The sequence below is a fragment of the Orcinus orca genome, chromosome 9 (assembly GCF_937001465.1).
Source record: "Orcinus orca chromosome 9, mOrcOrc1.1, whole genome shotgun sequence".
NCBI classification, from domain to species: Eukaryota; Metazoa; Chordata; class Mammalia; order Artiodactyla; family Delphinidae; genus Orcinus; species Orcinus orca.
Window position 1 is genome coordinate 21976512 of NC_064567.1, and position 19350 is coordinate 21995861.

A 19350-nucleotide genomic window follows, 5' to 3' on the forward strand; every position below is an offset into this window, starting at 1 on the left:
CAACTTAGATTGAGATTAATTTTTTGATTGTGGATGTCCAATTGCTCTAGCACCATTTGTTAAAAAGATTACCTTTCCTGCATTGAATTGGTGTGTTCACCTTTGTCAGAAACAAGTTGGGTATACTTACATGCATCTATTTCTGGGTTCTGTATTCCGTTGCATTGATTTATGTGTCTATCCCTCTGCCAATACCACAGTCTTGATTACTGTAGCTATATAATAAATTGGATACTTAAAATTGGTTAGACTGATTAGTCCCACTTTATTTTTCTTTACAAAATTATTTTAGCTACTCTAATTCCTTTGCCTTTCCATGTAAATTTTAGAATAAACTTGTTTACATTTACAAAGAAATATTGCTGTACTTTTTTTTTGTATTTATTTTATTTATCATTTATTTTTGGCTGCATTGGGTCTTTGTTGTTGCGCACAGGCTTTCTCTAGTTGTTTCTTTCATCAGCATTGTATAGTTTTCAGCGTATAAATCCTATACATGTTTTGTTAGATTTACACATAAGTATTTACTTTTTTTGAGCAATTGTGAATGGTATTGCGTTTTTAATTTTGGTGTCCATGTGTTCATTGCTAGCGTATAGAAATATAGCTTATTTTTTATATTTATCTTGTATCCTGAGACCTTGCTAACTCACTTATTAGGTAAAGGAGAAATTTTGGGGGTAGATTTCTTGGGCTTTTCTATGTAGACAATCATGTCATATAAAAAAAGGCAGTTTTATTTCTTCCTTTCCAGACTGTATCTGTTTATTTCCTTTTATTGCCTTACTGTACTGGCTAGAACCTCCAGAACTATGTGAAGTAAGAGTGCTTAGAGCGAACATCCTTGTCTTTACCCCAGACTTAGTGGGAAAGCATTCAGTTTTTCATGATTAAGGATAATGTTAGTTGTATCAGGTTGAGGAAGTTTCCTCCTGTTCCTATTTTTCTGAGAGTTTCTATCCTGAATGACTATTGAATTTATTGAATGCTTTTACTGCATCAGTTGATATAAACATGGTTTTTTTCTTTAGCTTGATAATATAGATTGCTTTGATTGATTTTTTGTATCTATAGAGTAAAACTCACTCATGGTGTATAATTCCTATTATATGTTGCTGAATTCAGTTTATTATTTCATTACAGATTTTTATGTTTATATTCATGAGGGACATTGCTTTGTAGTTTTTGGTTTGTTTTTTGGATTGTGTTTGCCTGGTTTTAGTATTATTGTAATATTGGTCTCATAAAATGAGTTGGGAAATGTTCCCTCCTGTTTTCTGGAAGAGATTATATATTATTGGTGTTAATTCTTTCTTAAACATTTGGTAGAATTGTCCAGTAAAACCATTGAGCCTGGAGATTTCTTTTTTGAGAGTTTTTAAATTTTGAATTTAATTTTTTGATAGTTATGGGGCTATTCAAATTGTTTGTTTCATATTGGATGAGTTGTGGGTTTGTGTTTTTAGAGGAAGTAGTACATTTCATCCAAGTTTTCAAATTTATGTGCGTAGAGTTGTTTGTAGTGTTCCCTTATTATCCTTCTAAAGTCTGTAATATCTAAAGTGATAGTCCATGTTTCATTCCTGATGTTGGTAATTTGTATCTTTTCTGTTTTTTTTCTTCACTACAGGTTTGTCCATTTTATTGATCCTTTCAAAGAACCAGCTTTTGGTTTCATCAATTTTCTCTTTGTTTTTCTGTTTTAAATTTTATTGTTTTGCTCTTATCTTTATTTCCTTCCTTCTGCTTATTTTGCTCTTGTTTCTAGATTCTTGAGGTAGGAGTTTAGATTATTGATTTAAGAGTTGTTCTCTTTTTTAATGCATGTAGTTAGTGCTGTAAATTTCTCTCAGCACTGATTTAGCTGTGTCTCACAAATTTTGATATGTTGAATTTTCATTTTCATTTAGTTCAGTGTATCTTTTTATCTCCCTTAAGACTTCCTCTTTGATCCATGGATTATTTAGACATGTGTTGTTGTTGTTTTATAAATTATTTATTTATTTATTTTTGGCTGCGTTGGGTCTTCATTGCTGCGCACTGGCTTTTCTCTAGTTGCGGTGAGCGGGGGCTACTCTTTGTTGTGGTGTGCAGCCTTCTCATTGTGGTGGCTTCTCTTGTTGTGGAGCATGGGCTCTAGGCACGTGGGCTTCAGTAGTTGCAGCGCATGGGCTCAGTAGTTGTGGCTCATGTCTCTAGAGCGCAGGCTCAGTAGTTGTGGCGCGTGGGCTTAGTTGCTCTGTGGCATGTGGGATCTTCCCGGACCAGGACTCGAACCTGTGTCCCCTGCATTGGTAGGTGGATTCTTAACCATTGTGCCACCAGGGAAGTCCTGTGTGTTGTTTAGTTACAAGTGTTTGGAGGTTTTCCTGTCATCTTTCTGTTATTGACTTCCAGTTTGATTCCATTGTGGTTGGAGAATGTACTCTGTATATTTTAACTTTTTAAAATGTATTGATGTTCATTTTATTGCCCAGGATATGGTCTATCTTGGTATATGTTCCATGGACACTTGAAAAGAAGCATAGTTTTGCTTAGTGTGTTCTTTGTTTTGTCCTGATAGTCCGAGACTCCTTTTATCTTTTCCTTTCTAATTAGAGAACTTCCTTTAGCCATTCTTTAGGATAGGTCTGCTGGTGACAAATTCTCTTAGTTTTCATTCATCTGAGAATGTTTTGATTTCCTTTCATTCCTGAAGAGTATCTTCTCTAGGTATAGGATTCCGGGTTAGCAGTTCTTTTCTTTCAGCACTTGAAAAATATTGTGCCACTTTCTTCTGGCCACCTGATTTCTGATGAGAAATCTCCTGTTATTCAAACTGTTTTTCCCATATGGGTAAGGTGTCATTTATCTCTTGCTGCTTTCAAGATTTTTTTTTCTTTAGTTTTCAGAAGTTTAACTATGATATATCTTGGTGTGGATTTCTTTGGGTCTGTCCTGTTTGGAGTTTACTCAGCTTCTATATAAATCTGAAGTTCATGTCACTTGCCAAATTTGAAAAGTTTTCAGCAATTATATTTTGAGTACATTTTCAGCCCCAGCCTCTTTCTCCTCTTTCTGGTACTTTGATGGCATCTCATCACAGTCCAGCAAGGATGGAAATCAAGGCTCCCCATCTGGCCTTTGCTGGCAGTTAAGGGTAGGACATAGCTCTTCTGTGGAATGTGGCTGGAAAAAGGCAGTTATTATCTAATAGTTTTCTGTCTTGCTGTCCTTTGGCTGGAGACAGCAGGCTTTTGTTAGGGACATTTTTGGTCTGTTCATAGGTATTTCTGGGTTTCTGGCTTCTTCAGCTCCAAGTCTAGTGTATATGAGGCAAAAAACAAACAAACAGACAGCACCCAGGTAACTCAGCCATTATGTCATTCCTCGGGTCCTGAGATCCCTAACCAGTCTGCCTTCCTCTCTCTACCTATTAGAGTCTTCTTATGTTTGTTTTATGTATAATGTACAGGATTTTTTTAAATTGAAGTATAGTTGATTTATAATATTGTGTTAAGTTTCTGGTATACAGCAAAGTGACTCTGTTTTTTATATATATATACTATATATTCTTTTTCAGATTCTTTTCCATTATAGGTTATTACAAGATATTGAATATAGTTCCCTGTGCAATACAGCAGGACCTTGTTGTTTATCTATTTTATATATAGTGGTGTGTATCTGATATTACCAAACTCTTAATTTATCCCATCTAGGATTTTTTTTAATTCAATCTTTTTTTCTAATTGGTGTGTTTTCTTAAATTGAGATATAATTTACATATCATAAAATTCAACCTTTAAAAATGTACAATTCAGACATTTTTAGTACATTCACAAGGTTGTGAAACCATCACCACTATCTAATTGCAGAATTTTTTTGTCATCCCATAAAGAAATCCCGTACCCAAAGTAATCATTTCCCATTCCTTACTTTTACCAGTTCCTGGTAATCACTAATCTATCTTTTGTATCTATGAGTTTGCCTCTTCTGAACATTTCATATAAATGGAATCATACAATATGTGACCTTTTGTGTCTGGCTTCCTTCACTTAGCATAATGTTTTCAAGGCTCATCATTGTTGTAGCATGTATCAATACTTTATTCCATTTTATTGCCAAACGATTCTTTTATACAGCTATTTCACATTTTGTTTATCTACTTATCATCTGGTAGATGTTTGGTTTGTTTACGCTTTTTAGCCATAATGCTGTTAAAACATTAGTGTACAAGTTTCTGTGTGAACATACGTTTTCAGTTCTCTTTGTTGATGTACCTAGGAATTGAACGGTTGGTCAGACATTAACTCTGTGTTTAATTTTTTGAGGAACTGCCAAAGTGTGTTCCAAAGTAGCTGTACTTTACATTCCCACCAGCAGTGTAGGAGGGCTCTTTTTTCCTCCACATCCTCAACAATGCTTGTTATTGTCCATCATTTTGATTATAGTCATCTTCGTGGGTGTGAAGTGGTATCTCATTGTGGTTTTCATTTGCATTTTCCCAATGAGTAATGATGTTGAGCACCTTTTAATGTGCTTATTGGCATTTATATAGCTCCTGTGGAGAAATGGCTATTCATATCATTGGTTTTTTAGTTGGGTTATTTGTCTTTTTATTATTGAGTTATAGGAGTTCTTTTACATACTCTGGATAGTAGACACTTATCAGGAGTATAATTTGCAAATATTTTCTCCCATTTTGCAGGTTGTCCAGGGATTTTGTGGTACTTAGCAGGAGGAGTAGAGAAAAGTACATCTACCTCATATTCCTGGAAGCAGAAGTCTCCCAAACTAGTTTTATAATGCCTTTGGAAGGGCCAGAGTATGCTTCATTGCTTAAAACTCAACATATTTTAAAGTCAGTGTGTGAGAAATCTAATTCTAGTGTTCAATTTTTTGTTTTTTTCAGATTTAGAAATTATTTTAAAGTCCGTTTAAGGGAAAGATTTTAATTTTTTTTCTATTTATTTTTGTGACTTACCTCCCTTTGTATTCGGTACAGTGGCCTATGGGTTATGAGCCAGGATACAGATCCCTTCAAACCTTTGGAGAGCCATCAGGGCTTGAGACAGCCCAAACCTCAGCATTTTGTCCAAATATTATCACTTATATATGTCTGCCATGAGGTGAAAAGTGTGAGGAGTCCTGGTTATGAAAACACCAGAGTTACTTTAAAGGTCAAGTAAAAGTAAGAAACTCCTGTCTGTGGTATGATTTTAAGCTCTGCAGTCAGAGCCGTGGAAATAGGCACGGTAATGAGTGAGCATTTCTCATTTCTAGGCTAAATAGATGGGTCTTTAATCTTTTCTTACCAAACAGTGAGCAGTTCAGAGTTAATCACAAGAAATCAAGAATTTCGTGGCATCTCCTGTCTTCACCCAAATCACCTTCTACTGAGCTCTTCAAAGACTGATATCTTCTTCCTGGGTAAAGATAATTTTTTATTTCTATCCTTCTGATGCTACTTCTCTTATAAACTCAAACACCAGTGTATAGCCATGGCTAGAAATATCAGAATTATTTTGAACTTCAAATATTTCTTTTGTTCCATAGGTGCCTGAGTGTATCTTACCAGCTCCCCAGCATTGCCAGACTGTGCCATGAATGGATTATGCTTCCGATGAAATCCCTGATGGCGTTTTGTTCACTCTCCACCGCAGGGTTCTTGTGTATTCTCAAGCACCCTCTCTGGGTTTCTGCTCTGTAGCACTGCAGGCTGATTAACTTTCCAAACCACAGGGCTCTCCCTTTGTTAGTCTCCTACACTCTTTCATTGCTGGCATTATTCTCTCATTTCAATCTATATTCAGTCTAATTTCAAATTTCTTTAGCTTTCTAAAATTCTGTAGACTATCTCCATTCAGTCTTTTCTAGCCTTTTTTTATTTTTTAGAAATTCACCTTAGTTTTCTTATCTCCATACAAATTAGTCATTTCCTTTTTTCTTCTTAGTCTTTACTTTTCCTGAATATCTGCTAATAGCCTTGATCTTAAGCACTCAAACTCATTATAGACTAAGTACTCTTCATTTTTATTTGGTATTTAATTCTGTTTCTTATGTCAAAGGAAGAAATGTATGTGAAAGCCTTTTACAAACCAGAAAGCACTATGCACTCGTATAACTTATTGAGATTAACAAAGGACCACTGTGCCTCTTTTCAAGCTTTCTGCTCCTTCTGAGCCAAAAGAACTTCTCCGTAGAGGAGGGAAATATTGAAGAAAAATAAAGCAATGGAATTGTCTCTTAGCAACTGAGTTCGTGCCTTATAAATCTTACCCACTTTAGATTACTGCTGCTCAAAATCACTTACTTTTCTTACTGGCTCAGTTCAAATAATGTTATTAAATTATAGGAAAACAAAGGAAAAAATCTAATGAATGAGTCACTCAGTTCGTTGATTGTGCTCTCTTTGCTTAGCACTATTGATATAGTTGAGTTGTGTTTTTCTCTTGATTCCAGTTGTAAAACTTTTTTATATATCTTTTGTTGCAACTTAAATTATAAACTAAGTAGAAGCTAAATACCATCTTATACATTTCTAGGTTACCTGAGTCCTGAAACAATATAGGTCATTTAAGTAGTATGTAACATATACGTACTATATATAAATCAGGTTGGGCATAGCTTAGAGAAAATCAGGTATCCAAAAACTCAAACCAAATTGGGGTGTGATTATTTACATTATAATATAATTCATCATAAGGATTCTTCAGCTAGTAGATCTTCATAGTATTTTTCATTTAGCAAATATTTTTGAGTGCCTCCTACACTAGACAATGGAAAGGATAAAGATAGTGTGTGTGTGTGTGTGTGTGTGTGTGTGTGTGTGTGTGTAAATAGTTGTTTTGGGCTGTCAGTATAATAAGATAGATAAGACTTGCGCACAAATAAGGCAGTACAATGATAAATGCCTTGTGAGTGGTAAGCCGAGTGCTGTAGAAGTTCCGAGGAGGGAAAGGTCACTTCCAGCTGGGTGAGCTATTATGATTACATGGGCAAGGTGACATGTTAGAGAACCAAAGACTAACAGAGAGTTTGTCAAGTTTAGTAATTAAGGCAAGATTGAAGAGGTAGGTAAGATGTTGGTGCCTTCACGAGTAGAGCAAGGAGTTTAAACTTCAGTCAGTAAGTGATGAGGAGCCGCTGACTTTTTTTAATCAAAGTATTGTCTAGGAAAATGTATCTGGCAGTAATGTGTAATTTTAATTTTAAAAAATTAGTCTGTTGATAGTCTTTTAGGTGCCTTACTTTTGTGTAAAACAAAAATGTGTTTATAAATAAGTCAATTATAGAATTGATTCATTTGTATTCTTTTTAAAAGGTAGTCAAAAAACTATTCTCAGATGAAATTAGATCCAGTAAGATGAGCTGCTTAGTCAAGATATAAGCAGTATATGAAGTGGGATAAAATACTACTTTTCATACTTTCTAAACTCATTTTTAGAGATTTTTTTGTGTCAGTTAGTCATTTCTCCAATTGAAGCAATGCAGAAATCCTCCATATTCTTTCCACCCCCCTCTGCTTGGATAGAATGAATGGCTGTAATGAAAAGAACGTCTTATCAATAGCCCTCTTAGATTTGTTCTTAATTTAGCCAAGTATTTGTACACCTCTGCAAAAGATTTTGTTTCTCTGCCTTCTCCTTTAGTGGGAAAAATAATCAGTAGGAATGACAACCTACCTCACAGGGTCGTTGTGAGGCTCTGCTGGTATGAAGATGAAGTGTTGTGTTAATACACCGAAAATGTTGATAACTGACTGAGAAATGGATTTTAGACATGTTGTTAGTGGAAACTGCTATAGATTGGAAATGCAATGTTTTAATAATAAAGACTATATAATAAGGTTGGCTGTTGTTTTCCGTTCATAGTATGCCTCAGGGAATTTAGAGCATAAAATGGTTCCCACCCAATACTATAAAGGAAGTAACACTTCCTACATATTTACCTCACAGTGAAATCATGTTTTTAAAACAGCACAGCCAGAGAATGATATGTTTTTGTGAGCCATATTAGAAACCAGGAGGTTGGGAGTACTAATCTTGACTTAGTTACCAACTTGCTGTGTCACTGGACAAGCCAGTGATCCTTTTTGTACCTCAGTTTTTTGACGATTCTGGAAGGAGGCGTAAAGCTTCTCCAGCCAAAAGAAACTGACTGCCACATCAACAGCCTGGCACTGTAAGGGACTCAGGAACATATAACCAGAAGCTCCTACGTAAAATAGTTTAAGAATAAGACTGTAGGACGCTGAACAGCGCACCATTTGCCCTGTCTTCTAACCCCAGTACTGACCAGTCGAGTTCCCGCCCAAGTGCAGAGTTGCAGGGAAGAGGATGTGAGTCTGGGAAGGATTCATGGTTTCCACTGTGGAGATCTGGTCACATCTCAGGTCCATTATAGCCTGAAGAACCTAGAAAAGATCATATTTTGTTCTAATCTTGGTCTTTGGTGCTATTTGGACTTCTTCTGAGATGTTCTCAGTGTCTGTCTTGAGGACCCTCAGCTTCTGAGCAGCCCTGACTACTGTCATGTCTCTCTGAGCTTTTGGAAGGATACAGTCTGGGTCCAGGACTACACTGAGTCGTGCTTTTTGGTTCTGATTTGGGGACTGTGTGTCTTCAGACGAAAAAAAATTTTTAACTCAGTAGAATTTTATTCTATAATGAATTCATGACAAGGACTTAATAATAACAAATGATATAAGTTGTTTTTTGAAAATGTACTTTGGGTTTTAGAGCAAGGATTTTCTTTCTTTGCTTCTGACCTAAACATGAAGAAAAGTTCAGAATAGTGCTTGAAAACATCAGTTCATGCTATTAATTGGAAGCATTTCTTTTACCTGAAGTTGTGACTGAAACTGACTAGCTCCTCTCAAGGCTTAAAAGTTAGGAGCACAATTTTAGAAATGAGAAATTATTCTGAATGTTTTGCTATACCTTTCAGGTGCCAGATAGAGCTTGCTGTGCTGAATTGAATCAAATTGAAGCATGCCTAGTAAAAAATAATAGCCCCTGGCTTGAGAAGCAGACTTTAGTTCATTCGGAAACCAGAAGGATCCTGGCCCAGTTTTAATGCATGAAAACTCTCCAAACCACCTTGGCTAGAGCCTAGTGTTGTAGAACCAGGCCATAAAACATGAGGGTTGAGGACTCTCCACAGTGGTGGGAATCTGCTGTTATTTCTCAGCAAATCAAATCCACAGTGAATACTGGTGTACAGACTGTGTGGTCTAGTTCAGGCTGCAACATCAGCATGAATAGTGGAAGACCAAGTTCAGGAAAGAGAAGGAAACCACAAAGATTAAGTGAAGAGGAAAGGGTTGCTTGGGTAGGCACAACGGCACATTTTAGACATTCAGAGGTCATTGCTTCTTTCTCTTCCTCTGCATATCTTCCCCACAAAAAGCTTATGGGGGGATAAATGGAAGAGGAAAGGCTTAACTCAGAAAGAAAAAACATTACATGAAGTGATCATTCGTACTGCCTGGGGGGACTTAATGTTTATTGGGTGTGCACCTCAGCTTAATGCATTTGACCAGAACATTTCCCTGGATTCCTTACCTTTTAATAATGCTGTATAATCCAAAAGACTATTTACTATGTCTGATCCATTTGTCTACTGTAATTCTGTAAAAGCAGAATGGGAAGGCTTAGGGAATACTTGTACTCCATTCTGTTTTCACAGTGTTACTCATTTTCTTCCATGAAAAGCATAGCTAAAATCCTGCTTCTCTTTTTAGGTAACAGTATGACTAAATACATTGAGAAGCTAGAAGAGATCAAAAAAAGTGAGTAACACTACTGATGGTTTGGGATAATGGAACCCTGTAGTTGCTCTACAAGTTGGTTATTAACGAGCCTAACCACACTCTACAGCTGACACACACACAGAGCTATGGGTGTCAGGTGAGTGTGGCAGGTGCCTAGAAGGATGTGGGAAACACTGTGCCATTCTGGTCAGCTGCTAAGATTGTGGTCTTTGAGTCTGAGTTCTACCTGACTTAGATCCCATAGGAGATGTTAATGTTGGAATGTGAAATAACCTCTAGTGAAGCACTGAGAACCCAAATTTCTAGTTTCATTGTACTGCAGTCTTTATGACCTTTATTCAAGGTACTTAATCTTTCCTATTTTATTATTTTCTCTATACCTGATATAGGAGTAATAATAACTTATAACATTCTTTTGAGTATAAATTCGACAGTATTCATGAAAGACTTAACGGTGTAAGAAAGAAAGAGCTTATTCTTAAAGTGGTGTTATACATTATAAATTCATTGCAGTTGGCTTTCTTTTAATTAAAAATCATATTTCATGCACATCCTTTTAAAAAACTAATCTTCAGCAAAGATATGCTTCTAGTCATTGAGTGCACTGCCCTCGCACAAAATCATAATTTTTCAATCTGTGTCCAAAACAGATGTAAAATGTACATATCAAGTCTAGAATTAGAGAAGTAGGAACATCTATTTTCTAAGATGGATTTGTTCATAGCTTCAGTAGGAGAACCCAGTGCTAGGGCAATATTGAGCTAATGGCAGTGAAGAGGTACTCTGATTGATAGCAGTTCAGGACTTGGCTCTGGTAATATATATCTTCTGGGAAGAGAATATTACAAATCCAAAATTCACCAGAACTTCTGTTTTTACACAGCAGGCCTTTTAATTTAAATGATAATGTTCCTGTTCCTTTTGAATTGCTGCCGTATTGAGAAACCCCAGACAATAGATCTGGACTCAGGAGCAGCTTCTTGCTGACTCTGTTATTTGCCACGTTCAACTACAAGGACTGATGCTATAGACATTTGTTTTTTAATGTGTGATGTCGCAGTATCCTTTTCTTCTTATATATTTTATATTTTAAACATTTTATGCTATATATTTTAAATGTTATATATCTGTAAAATATTCCACTTTAAGTATATATATTTTAAGTGTATATTAAAATTTTAAACTATGGAAAAAAATCTTGTTTACTCACCTAAACTTCATTGTTGTCGTCCTTAATTCATCCACGGCAAGCAAAATTCAACTGGCCTGCTTCTGTCTTGGTTTGTAGCCTCTTTCACCTCCTAAGCATTTGTAGCTGAGTGTGAGCTCACCTGTCCACACCAAAATTTGTCCCATAAAAATTGTCCCATTCCACCCAGATTGCTGAAACCCTGTTTAAAACAGTTCTTAAAAGCACAATGTGGTTTCTTTAATATCTAAACTTTAAATGGAGCTTATCTCCCAAAAGAAACACCTGTGGATTAGAGTCCTCAAAAATGCTTACTTCACCTTCCTTCTTTAGAAGTTGTGAGCTTCCTTTTAGTAAGACAGCAGGTTCGTCTCACCTTTTACACGCTTTGTGCTGATTCCCCGACTAGAATTACTTCAGATTCTGGTTTGGGATCTATATTTTGGAAGATATTTCCTTCTCTTTTCCCATCTTCTGTTGTAGGTGTTCTTTTGGGTCAGAAGGGAGGAGAATATTGCCTTGTTTCATGACACCCTAAACCCGTCACTTTTCTCGGATTACCTTAGATGCCATGTCTTTCTGTGAAATCACAAACCTTGTGCTGTTACTTCCTTTGATTTGGCTTCCACTGTGAGCCCAACTTCCCTTTGCTAATAATGTGTTTTAACAGAACCCTGAAAACGCAGAATTCCTTTGTAATCTGAATATTCTTTCAACTCTGCCTGGGGAAAATAGACACACTGTGTCTATTGACCATTCACAAAGCCCATTCTTGGCTTCCAGTGGTTAGATGACACTAGTTGGGCCCAGTGTGAAACAGCCTAGATAGTTAGGTCTCTGTCCTTCCAGTAACTCGAGAGAGACACACTTAGATTCCAGACTTACCAGAGGAGCAAAACTTGATAACATATCTGAAACTAGGATTTCTTGTCTCCATCACAGAGTTTGGGAGAAGCTGTAGTAGCAGAAGCTCCATTCTTAAAGCTCTGTTCGCCCTTGCAAGGACAGACTGTCAGAGCTTTCCAAGTTATCCTTTTTATAAAATTTAAAACTTACTGTAAAACGTCTAGCTTGATCTTTTATCTCTGAGTAATAATGTCAGAAAGTCCTAATGATGGCTGTCCTTCTAAACCAGAACCAGGTATGTAGAGTTCAGGCTCAAATGTGCATTGGGATTTCTAGTGCTTATGAGAGGATGCTAGAAACTATGATCATTAGAAAATAGCAGCGCCTGTTTTCTCGTTTAAGGTGATTTCTATTTAAAGGGGATTTTAATGTGTACCTTTTATACTTAGAATGTGAAGAATTGGAGAAGTATTTCAAACTATGTTACTATACCAAAAGAATATCAGTGGATAAATGCCACAGTGCAAACTACTTTGAAAGCTGTTGACTGTTTTCACTGGCTGATTTATTGCCATTTTGCTTTATGTAAATAACTTTTGGTGGGCAAGTCGGTGGCAATTGAGAGAAATACTATAGTCGTTCACTTGCACTTTTTAAAGCTTCTGCTCAGCTTATTCGGGTCTGCATCCTGGTGGGTTTTAGAAGCTCCTTTGCATCTTGTATCTAGAAGAAGCTGTTGTAAGAATTTTCTGGAAGAAAGGTCATTTTTTAGCCAAATTGCTATCTTTAGGGCATTTTGGAACAGAGAAGCTTTAATTCCCATAAGAAAGAGTCTTGATATATTTACAGAAGGCCTGTTTTTAAGGTAATATCATTTCCTGACTCTGAGTCGAAAGCTATTTGGTAAACCAAGCTAACATTATCCTCCAAAGTAACTATTTGGTCTGTGCTGGTTTTTTGGAAAATTCATGGAAATGATTAGTATCACCAGGTAAATAATCTTAAGTACCTTTAATCCTTTCCTTTGTTGCTAGGAGCCTTGGTTTATGAGACAGTGAAGGCCATAGTAATTATCCAGCTAACCTTCAGTAATTCTGAAATAATGAGGCAGTATTTAAGGAGTCAAGGACATCAGTATATAAACCTAGAAGAGGAGTGAAGGGAAAGGGTAGGCAGGAGTTCAATGCTGAAAACTCTTCAGAATTGGCAAGTCATCTTCAGAAAAGTTTAGGGAAGCCAATTTTTAATATGCCTCTATGGGACAAATAATAAAGTGAGATTGGCTAAATTTTTAAAAACTGTTTAATATGATATGAAGAATTATTAACACAAACAAATGCAAAAGTACCCCCATTGAGTTATGTCTCAGAATTGTAAAGATAGCACTGAGTAAATATTGATGTTTTCAGTTGATTTTTCTTCTTTTTTAATTGTGGTTAAAAAAACCCCACATAACAAAATTGACCATCATAACCTTTTTCAGTGTACAGCTCAGTAGTGTTAAGTATATTTACTTTGTTGTACAATAGATCTCCAGAACTTTTTCATATTCAAAACTGAATAGGTTGATTTTTATTGAAGTGGAGTTGAGGGAAAATTGATGTAAGAGATTATCAGGACCAATTACAAATTTGTGCCCAGCATTGTACTCCAGGGAAAAAAAAAGGGGTTGGCCTGTGTCTCTAGCATAGTTTGTAACCTCAGGAATAGAACTGTACTCTTTTCAGGGCAGAGATAGAATAGTAAATGTCTTACCAGCTCTTGACCTAGGGCAACTCAGCTTCTCTGGGTCTCTGTTCTCATTTGTAAAATGCAGATGTTTATTCCCTGCTTATTCTGAAAAGGATTTAAAGGGCTTACAAAAATGCATGCAATACAATATGGTCAAAGTAAAGACAGCATAGTAAGGAAAATGGTACACAAATAAAGGGGAGGGGTAAAATCATTAGGCCCAAAAAGGTGGCTTATAAATTCAGCTTGAGGCTTCTTACTGGCCAAAGCAAAGGAGTAAATGAAAAGGTGATATAATACCTGCCATGCTTAATTCTGAGGATATCATGAGGATCAAATGAGATAAAACATGTAAATAACTTGAAAAATATACCATACAACTTGATGACTAGAAAGAATTAATATCTCTAAGAAAGCAAAATAAGCCTGGAAAAAATATTTGTCCTGTTCTGCTTTTCAGATTATAGATACAAAAAAGATGAGCTTTTTAAGAGACTAAAAGTTACAACTTTTGCCCAGCTGGTAAGTTTAATGATCTTCCATTGGAGTAAAGACTTTCTAATTTGTGCTGCTTTATGTGAGTATTTCTAAATTCAACTCTAGGTAATGTTTGCAGAGGGTTTTCTTCTGATTCTTTATATTTCACCTATGAGAGGACTAATTGGTATGAAATTTTCTTTTTTCTTTGATAAGAATTTTATAAAGTAAAATGTACATTCTCCTTTTTAATCATCAAATTTGTAGTTTAGGTTTTATTTTTCCTTGCCCATTTATCTTAATATTGAGAATCTAGAATTCTGGATTCTTTATTGCTTGGACATTTTTCTCTGTGGAAAGCAGGTGATCTCCCATCTATGACTGGGTTCTTTTTCCAAGTCTTTCTGCCATGGTCTATTTTGTTACTTTAGGAAAGTCGCTTTCTTCTTTCATTTGAAAATTATGGACAAAGTGTCTCTCTGACCCCCAAACAAGGGTTACAGTGATGTAACTTAAGGTGGATGTTGGGTCTTATGAGCTAAGTCATGAAAAGTGATTTATTATTTTTTTAATTTGAATTCTACCAAGCATTTAAAAAAAATTTTTATTGGCGTATAGTTGATTTACAATGTTGTGTTACTTTCAGGTGTACAGCACAGTGAATCAGTTTTTTATATATATATATATATCTATATATATATATATATATATATATCTCCATTCTTTTTCAGATTCTTTTCCCATTATAGGTTATTATAGAGTATTGGCTAGAGTTCTCTGTGCTATACAGTAGGTCCTTGTTAGTTATCTATTTTATATATAGTGGTATGTATATGTTACTCCCAATCTCCTAATTTATCACTTCCCCCCAGGCAAAAGTGCTTTAAAAACTGTATGTTGGGTATACAACATTGTAATCAATATATTCATAATTACATTTATTTCTTCATTGCATGAAGAATTTCTGATACAATGCTGTTATTTTAAGTATTGCATTTTCAAGAAATAGCATGTTATGTTGGGACTAGAATATGTATGAATGCAGTTTTAAACTCTTACTTATGTTTCGTGTCCAAAATTATCCTTTTGGTCTTTTAAGTTTATTGTGTAATGTTTTAAAGAAATCTTTTCTTCCGGAATGATCATCTGCAGTGTAATTACCACCCCCAAAGTAAGAAGACCTGAGATTTAGTCTCCAGTTGGGGACACTGACAGTTTCTTAAAACAGGAGATCTTTGATGTTTGATATTTCCTCATCTTTTGTTAAAAACAGAATTGCCTCTGTTTAAAGACAAACAAACATACACACTTCTACACATTTCATTCTTTTTTCTATCAGGTCATCCAAGTTGCTTCCCTATCTGATCAAACATTGGAAGTGACAGCTGAGGAGATTAAAAGGCTAGAAGGTAATGAGAAGTGAGGATATGGGGAAAATAACAAATTGGCCATTTGACTGTGCTATTGTGTTCACAGGGACTTTGATGTATCTGTTTGTAATTAGATTGTTACTCTCTGAGAAATGCTATCTGGTGCTTTGCTAATTCTTATTTCTTTAAAAAAGCCATCTCGTTTTCTGGCTGTAACATTTGTAGTCTTAAATGTTTTAAATGTGTTTAATATACTAATTACTTTTTTTCAGCAAATATTTTTAGTGCCTTCTATATAAGTACAGGTCACAGAATTAGGTGCTATGAGACTACAAAGATGAATAAAACACAGCTCTGCTTACATGGAGTTTGTAGCTACGAGTGTGCACTGCACATATGTATGTGTATTGGGTGAGGAAAATGATAACAGAAACACAGAATTACTAATATGACAGAAATTCACGGAGGACTAGAAGGAAACCATCGTTTGATGAATATATATTGCTAGGTACTTCACATGAGTTTTCTTATTTAATCTTCTCAAAAACTCTAGAAGGAAGGTACACTGTACAGATGAGAAGCCCAAGCCTCAGAGGTTAAACTTCTTGCTCAAAGTAAACAGCCAATAAGGAATGGACATAGGATACAAATCTGCATGTCTCTGGTAGCAGCCAGTGTCTTATCACTGCCTTTATTGCATCCTTATGGGGTCTTGGAATGTGCCTTTTGAGAGATGCAGGGTGCTGTGAGAACTCTGTATTTTCCAGCTAGGAAACTGAGGTAGGCTTCTTCCAGGCTTTTGAACTGGGTCTCTGCCCCCTTTAGGGGTAGAATCTCAACAGGTGCAAGTTAAGGGTGAGGCTGTCTCAGGCTGAGGAGCAGCCTGAATAAAGGCACAGAGAAGAAGTCCAAGCGTGTTTGGGGAATCTCATAATCCAGTCTGGCTGTGGTCTGAGGGAGGGGTAGGTGCAGGGTTAGGAGATAAGGCTAGAAAGATAGATAGGCGCCAGATTTACTTTCTTAAATACCAAGTTGAAAAGAAAACCTCTTAGGTGTTCTGTCATGAAAAGAATTCCCAGAGTGAAGGTCTTTATTTTATCCTGAAGTCCTCAGCTATCAATGTGTGGCTGTTTATTGAAGGGGAATGTGTTTTGTTAAGGTTGATGTAGGCCAGGAATTTGACTTCTGATTTCAAGACAAGTTTCTCAGGAAGTCTGAACACTGGGTTTGTACAACTCGACTGTCATTTCCCTGGGCTTGTTTTTGTTAGGGAGGATAAAAAGAATCTGTAAAAGACAGGAATTTATCTATGACAGATGCCTCTAACACAGCAGAGAAATAAGGGCTCTTTGTAATAGAGATAATTGAGTCTCCTCATACCAGTACTCCCAATTTTAACCTGGTTATATAAGTACCTGGATTTTGTCCTTTAATTCATTGTTGAGATTACAACACCAGAACATATGGGCACATGCAATTTTCTCTTCTGAGATAAATTTGCAGGCTTTTGTAAAGTAGGACACCATAATGTGTGAGTAATATTAGTGTTTTTCTAGTGCTCTATACAGAATAATAACTCAGGAATGCCTGTAGCACAGATTGTATCTGTATGCGTATTGGCCAACTTTGAAGGAATAAAAAAACTCCTTTTATAATGTTTATTGTTTTTTCCTGACTTAAAAGTGTATTTCTAGAAAATTAGAAAACTGTAAAAAACATATAAAGAAGAAAATTAAAATAACTAATAAACCGTATTAACATTTTGGTCTGTTTTCCCCACCCACATCCGTAGTCTTTGTATATAGTTTTGTATTATGCTGTTTTCAGTTAACATTTTATCATGCACACTTTCCTATGTCATTAAATAGACTTCAAAAGCTTAATTGTAAAGGTTGTGTTGTCATATAATGTCTTTCCTTTGTATATGCCACATATTTAATTATTCTCCTATTGTTGGCCATTAACGTTTTTCTAATTTTTCATTTTTATAAGATAATGCTGCAGTGTAAACCCATAAATGTTTCTATGATTCTGATTTATTTCCTGAAGATAAATTGCTGCAGATTGTCAAAGGGTGGAACCATTTTAAAATGCTCGGTGCTGATTCCACATTATCTCCAGAAAGGTTCTACTTGTTTGCATTCCCACCAAGCAAATGAGAAGACCCATTTCTCCCCATCCTAGCCAATGATGAATAATTCTCATTTTTGTAAATGTTTGCCAATTTGATGGAGGAAAAATGGTATCTAATATTTTTATTTTGGATTTCTTTGATAGTGTGATTGAGCTTTGCATATGTCTGTGTTTGTTGGTCATACGTATTTCTTCTTTTGAGGACATTATATGTCCTTTCCCATTTTTTTTCTAATGGAATGTTCATCTTTTACTTATTGATTTGTAAAATCTTTATATAATTATGATATCTTTATTCATTGGAAACCAATACAGCCTTGAAAATAAATGAGAAAAATCTTTATTTGATGATTTGGAATAATACCCAAGCTGTATTATTAAGTAAAAAATAAATAAATAAATAACAAAATAAACAACAAATCAAAGTGTAGAGCAGTATGAATAGCATTCTCCTAGATATGTAAAAAGGAGAGGAAATAAAATATATACAAAATATATACAAAATATGTAGTTGTTTCATTTCTGGAAGGAGACAAATATTTGAAGGTAGTTCCCTTGGGGGTGGAGGTCTGAGGGCCTGCAGGTCTGGAGTGAAAAGAAGACTTCCTTTCCATATTAGCAATTTTATCTTGTTTGCATTTTTACCTTGTGCACATGATCTTTTTTCTATTAACAAACTAGCTTTAAAACTCCTAATAATGTGTATTAACCTTTTCTCACTTATATATGTCACGAATACTTTTCCTAGTTTGTTATTGACCTTTTAATTTTCTTTGTGTTGTTTTTTGACATATATGAGATTTGCATTTTTACATGATTAAATCTATTAGCCTTTCATATTGTGTTTTCGTTTAGTGCTTTAAATTCATAAAATCCAAAATAAGATATTCACCTATATTTTCATCTGTTAGCTTGCTTGGTTGCTTTGGGTTTTTTCCTACATCAATCCATCTGTTATATATTTTGGTATATGATATGAAGGGGTTATCTAAATTTGATTTTTTTGGATAGTTGGCAGATTATCCCAGCACCATTTATTTAATAGTTCTCCCTTTACCCACTGATTTTTGATGTTACCTTTAACATACATTAGATTTTTGTATATATTCTAGGATTTGTTTCTTTTGTTTCTTTGTTATTTTCCATTGTTCTGGTGCATTGTTTTGATCATTTACCTTTTCAGTATATGTTACTATTTGAAAAGGCAGGTTCTCCAAATTACTTTCCTCTCTCTCTCTCTCTCTCTCTCTCTCTATATATATATATATATATATATATACACATACATATATCTTTTTTTTTCTCTCCTCATCTTTAAAATTCTTTTAAGCTTTTTTTAAGCCCATTGGGATTTGTATTAAGGCTAAAAATTTGGAAATTTGGAAGGGATTAACATCATTTCACTTTTAGTCACCAAGTCAGGAATATGCAAGGTATGTCACTCTCTCTTCATTCAGGTCTTCTTTAATGTCCCTAAGTAAAATTTTTATAAGACCTATAAAGGACTTATAAGTTTTTATACAGCCTTTAAATTTCTTAATAGGTTTATTTTCTAGGAGAGTATATTTTGTATCTGCAGTTGTTACTGTAAATGAGAGGTTCTTCATGTTATTTTCCAATTGATATATAGGAAAAATATTTTGATTGTCCATATTTTCTTTAATCTAACTTATTTATTTTATAAATAGGTTATTTTTATAATTAACCATAAAACCTAGATTATTTTTATAATCTAACATATTTATTTCCCTTATTCTCATAGGATTCTCTTAAAGTTTCTAGGTGTATTATATCATACGCAAATTAAAACTTAATATGCTCTTTAACAACTAGGCCTCTTATTTCTATGT

General features: G+C 35.1%; 1 protein-coding gene across 9 annotated transcripts in view; it reads left to right on the forward strand.

Moving 5' to 3' along the window:
- Positions 1-19350, forward strand: part of CEP41 (centrosomal protein 41) — a 46995-nt gene that overhangs the window by 15475 nt on the left and 12170 nt on the right. For 5 of the 9 annotated variants that reach the window (XM_033432450.2, XM_049714506.1, XM_049714507.1 and 2 more), the window contains exons 3-6: positions 5302-5409; positions 5536-9772; positions 13981-14042; positions 15337-15406. In XM_033432450.2, the coding sequence (XP_033288341.1) occupies positions 9625-9772; positions 13981-14042; positions 15337-15406 (280 nt within the window). In that variant the 5' untranslated portion in view covers positions 5302-5409; positions 5536-9624. Of the gene's footprint in view, positions 1-5301; positions 5410-5535; positions 9773-11885; positions 12085-13980; positions 14043-15336; positions 15407-19350 lie in introns of all 9 variants that reach the window. The other 4 variants (XM_033432453.2, XM_004272194.3, XM_033432458.2 and 1 more) reach the window with 2 other exon arrangements.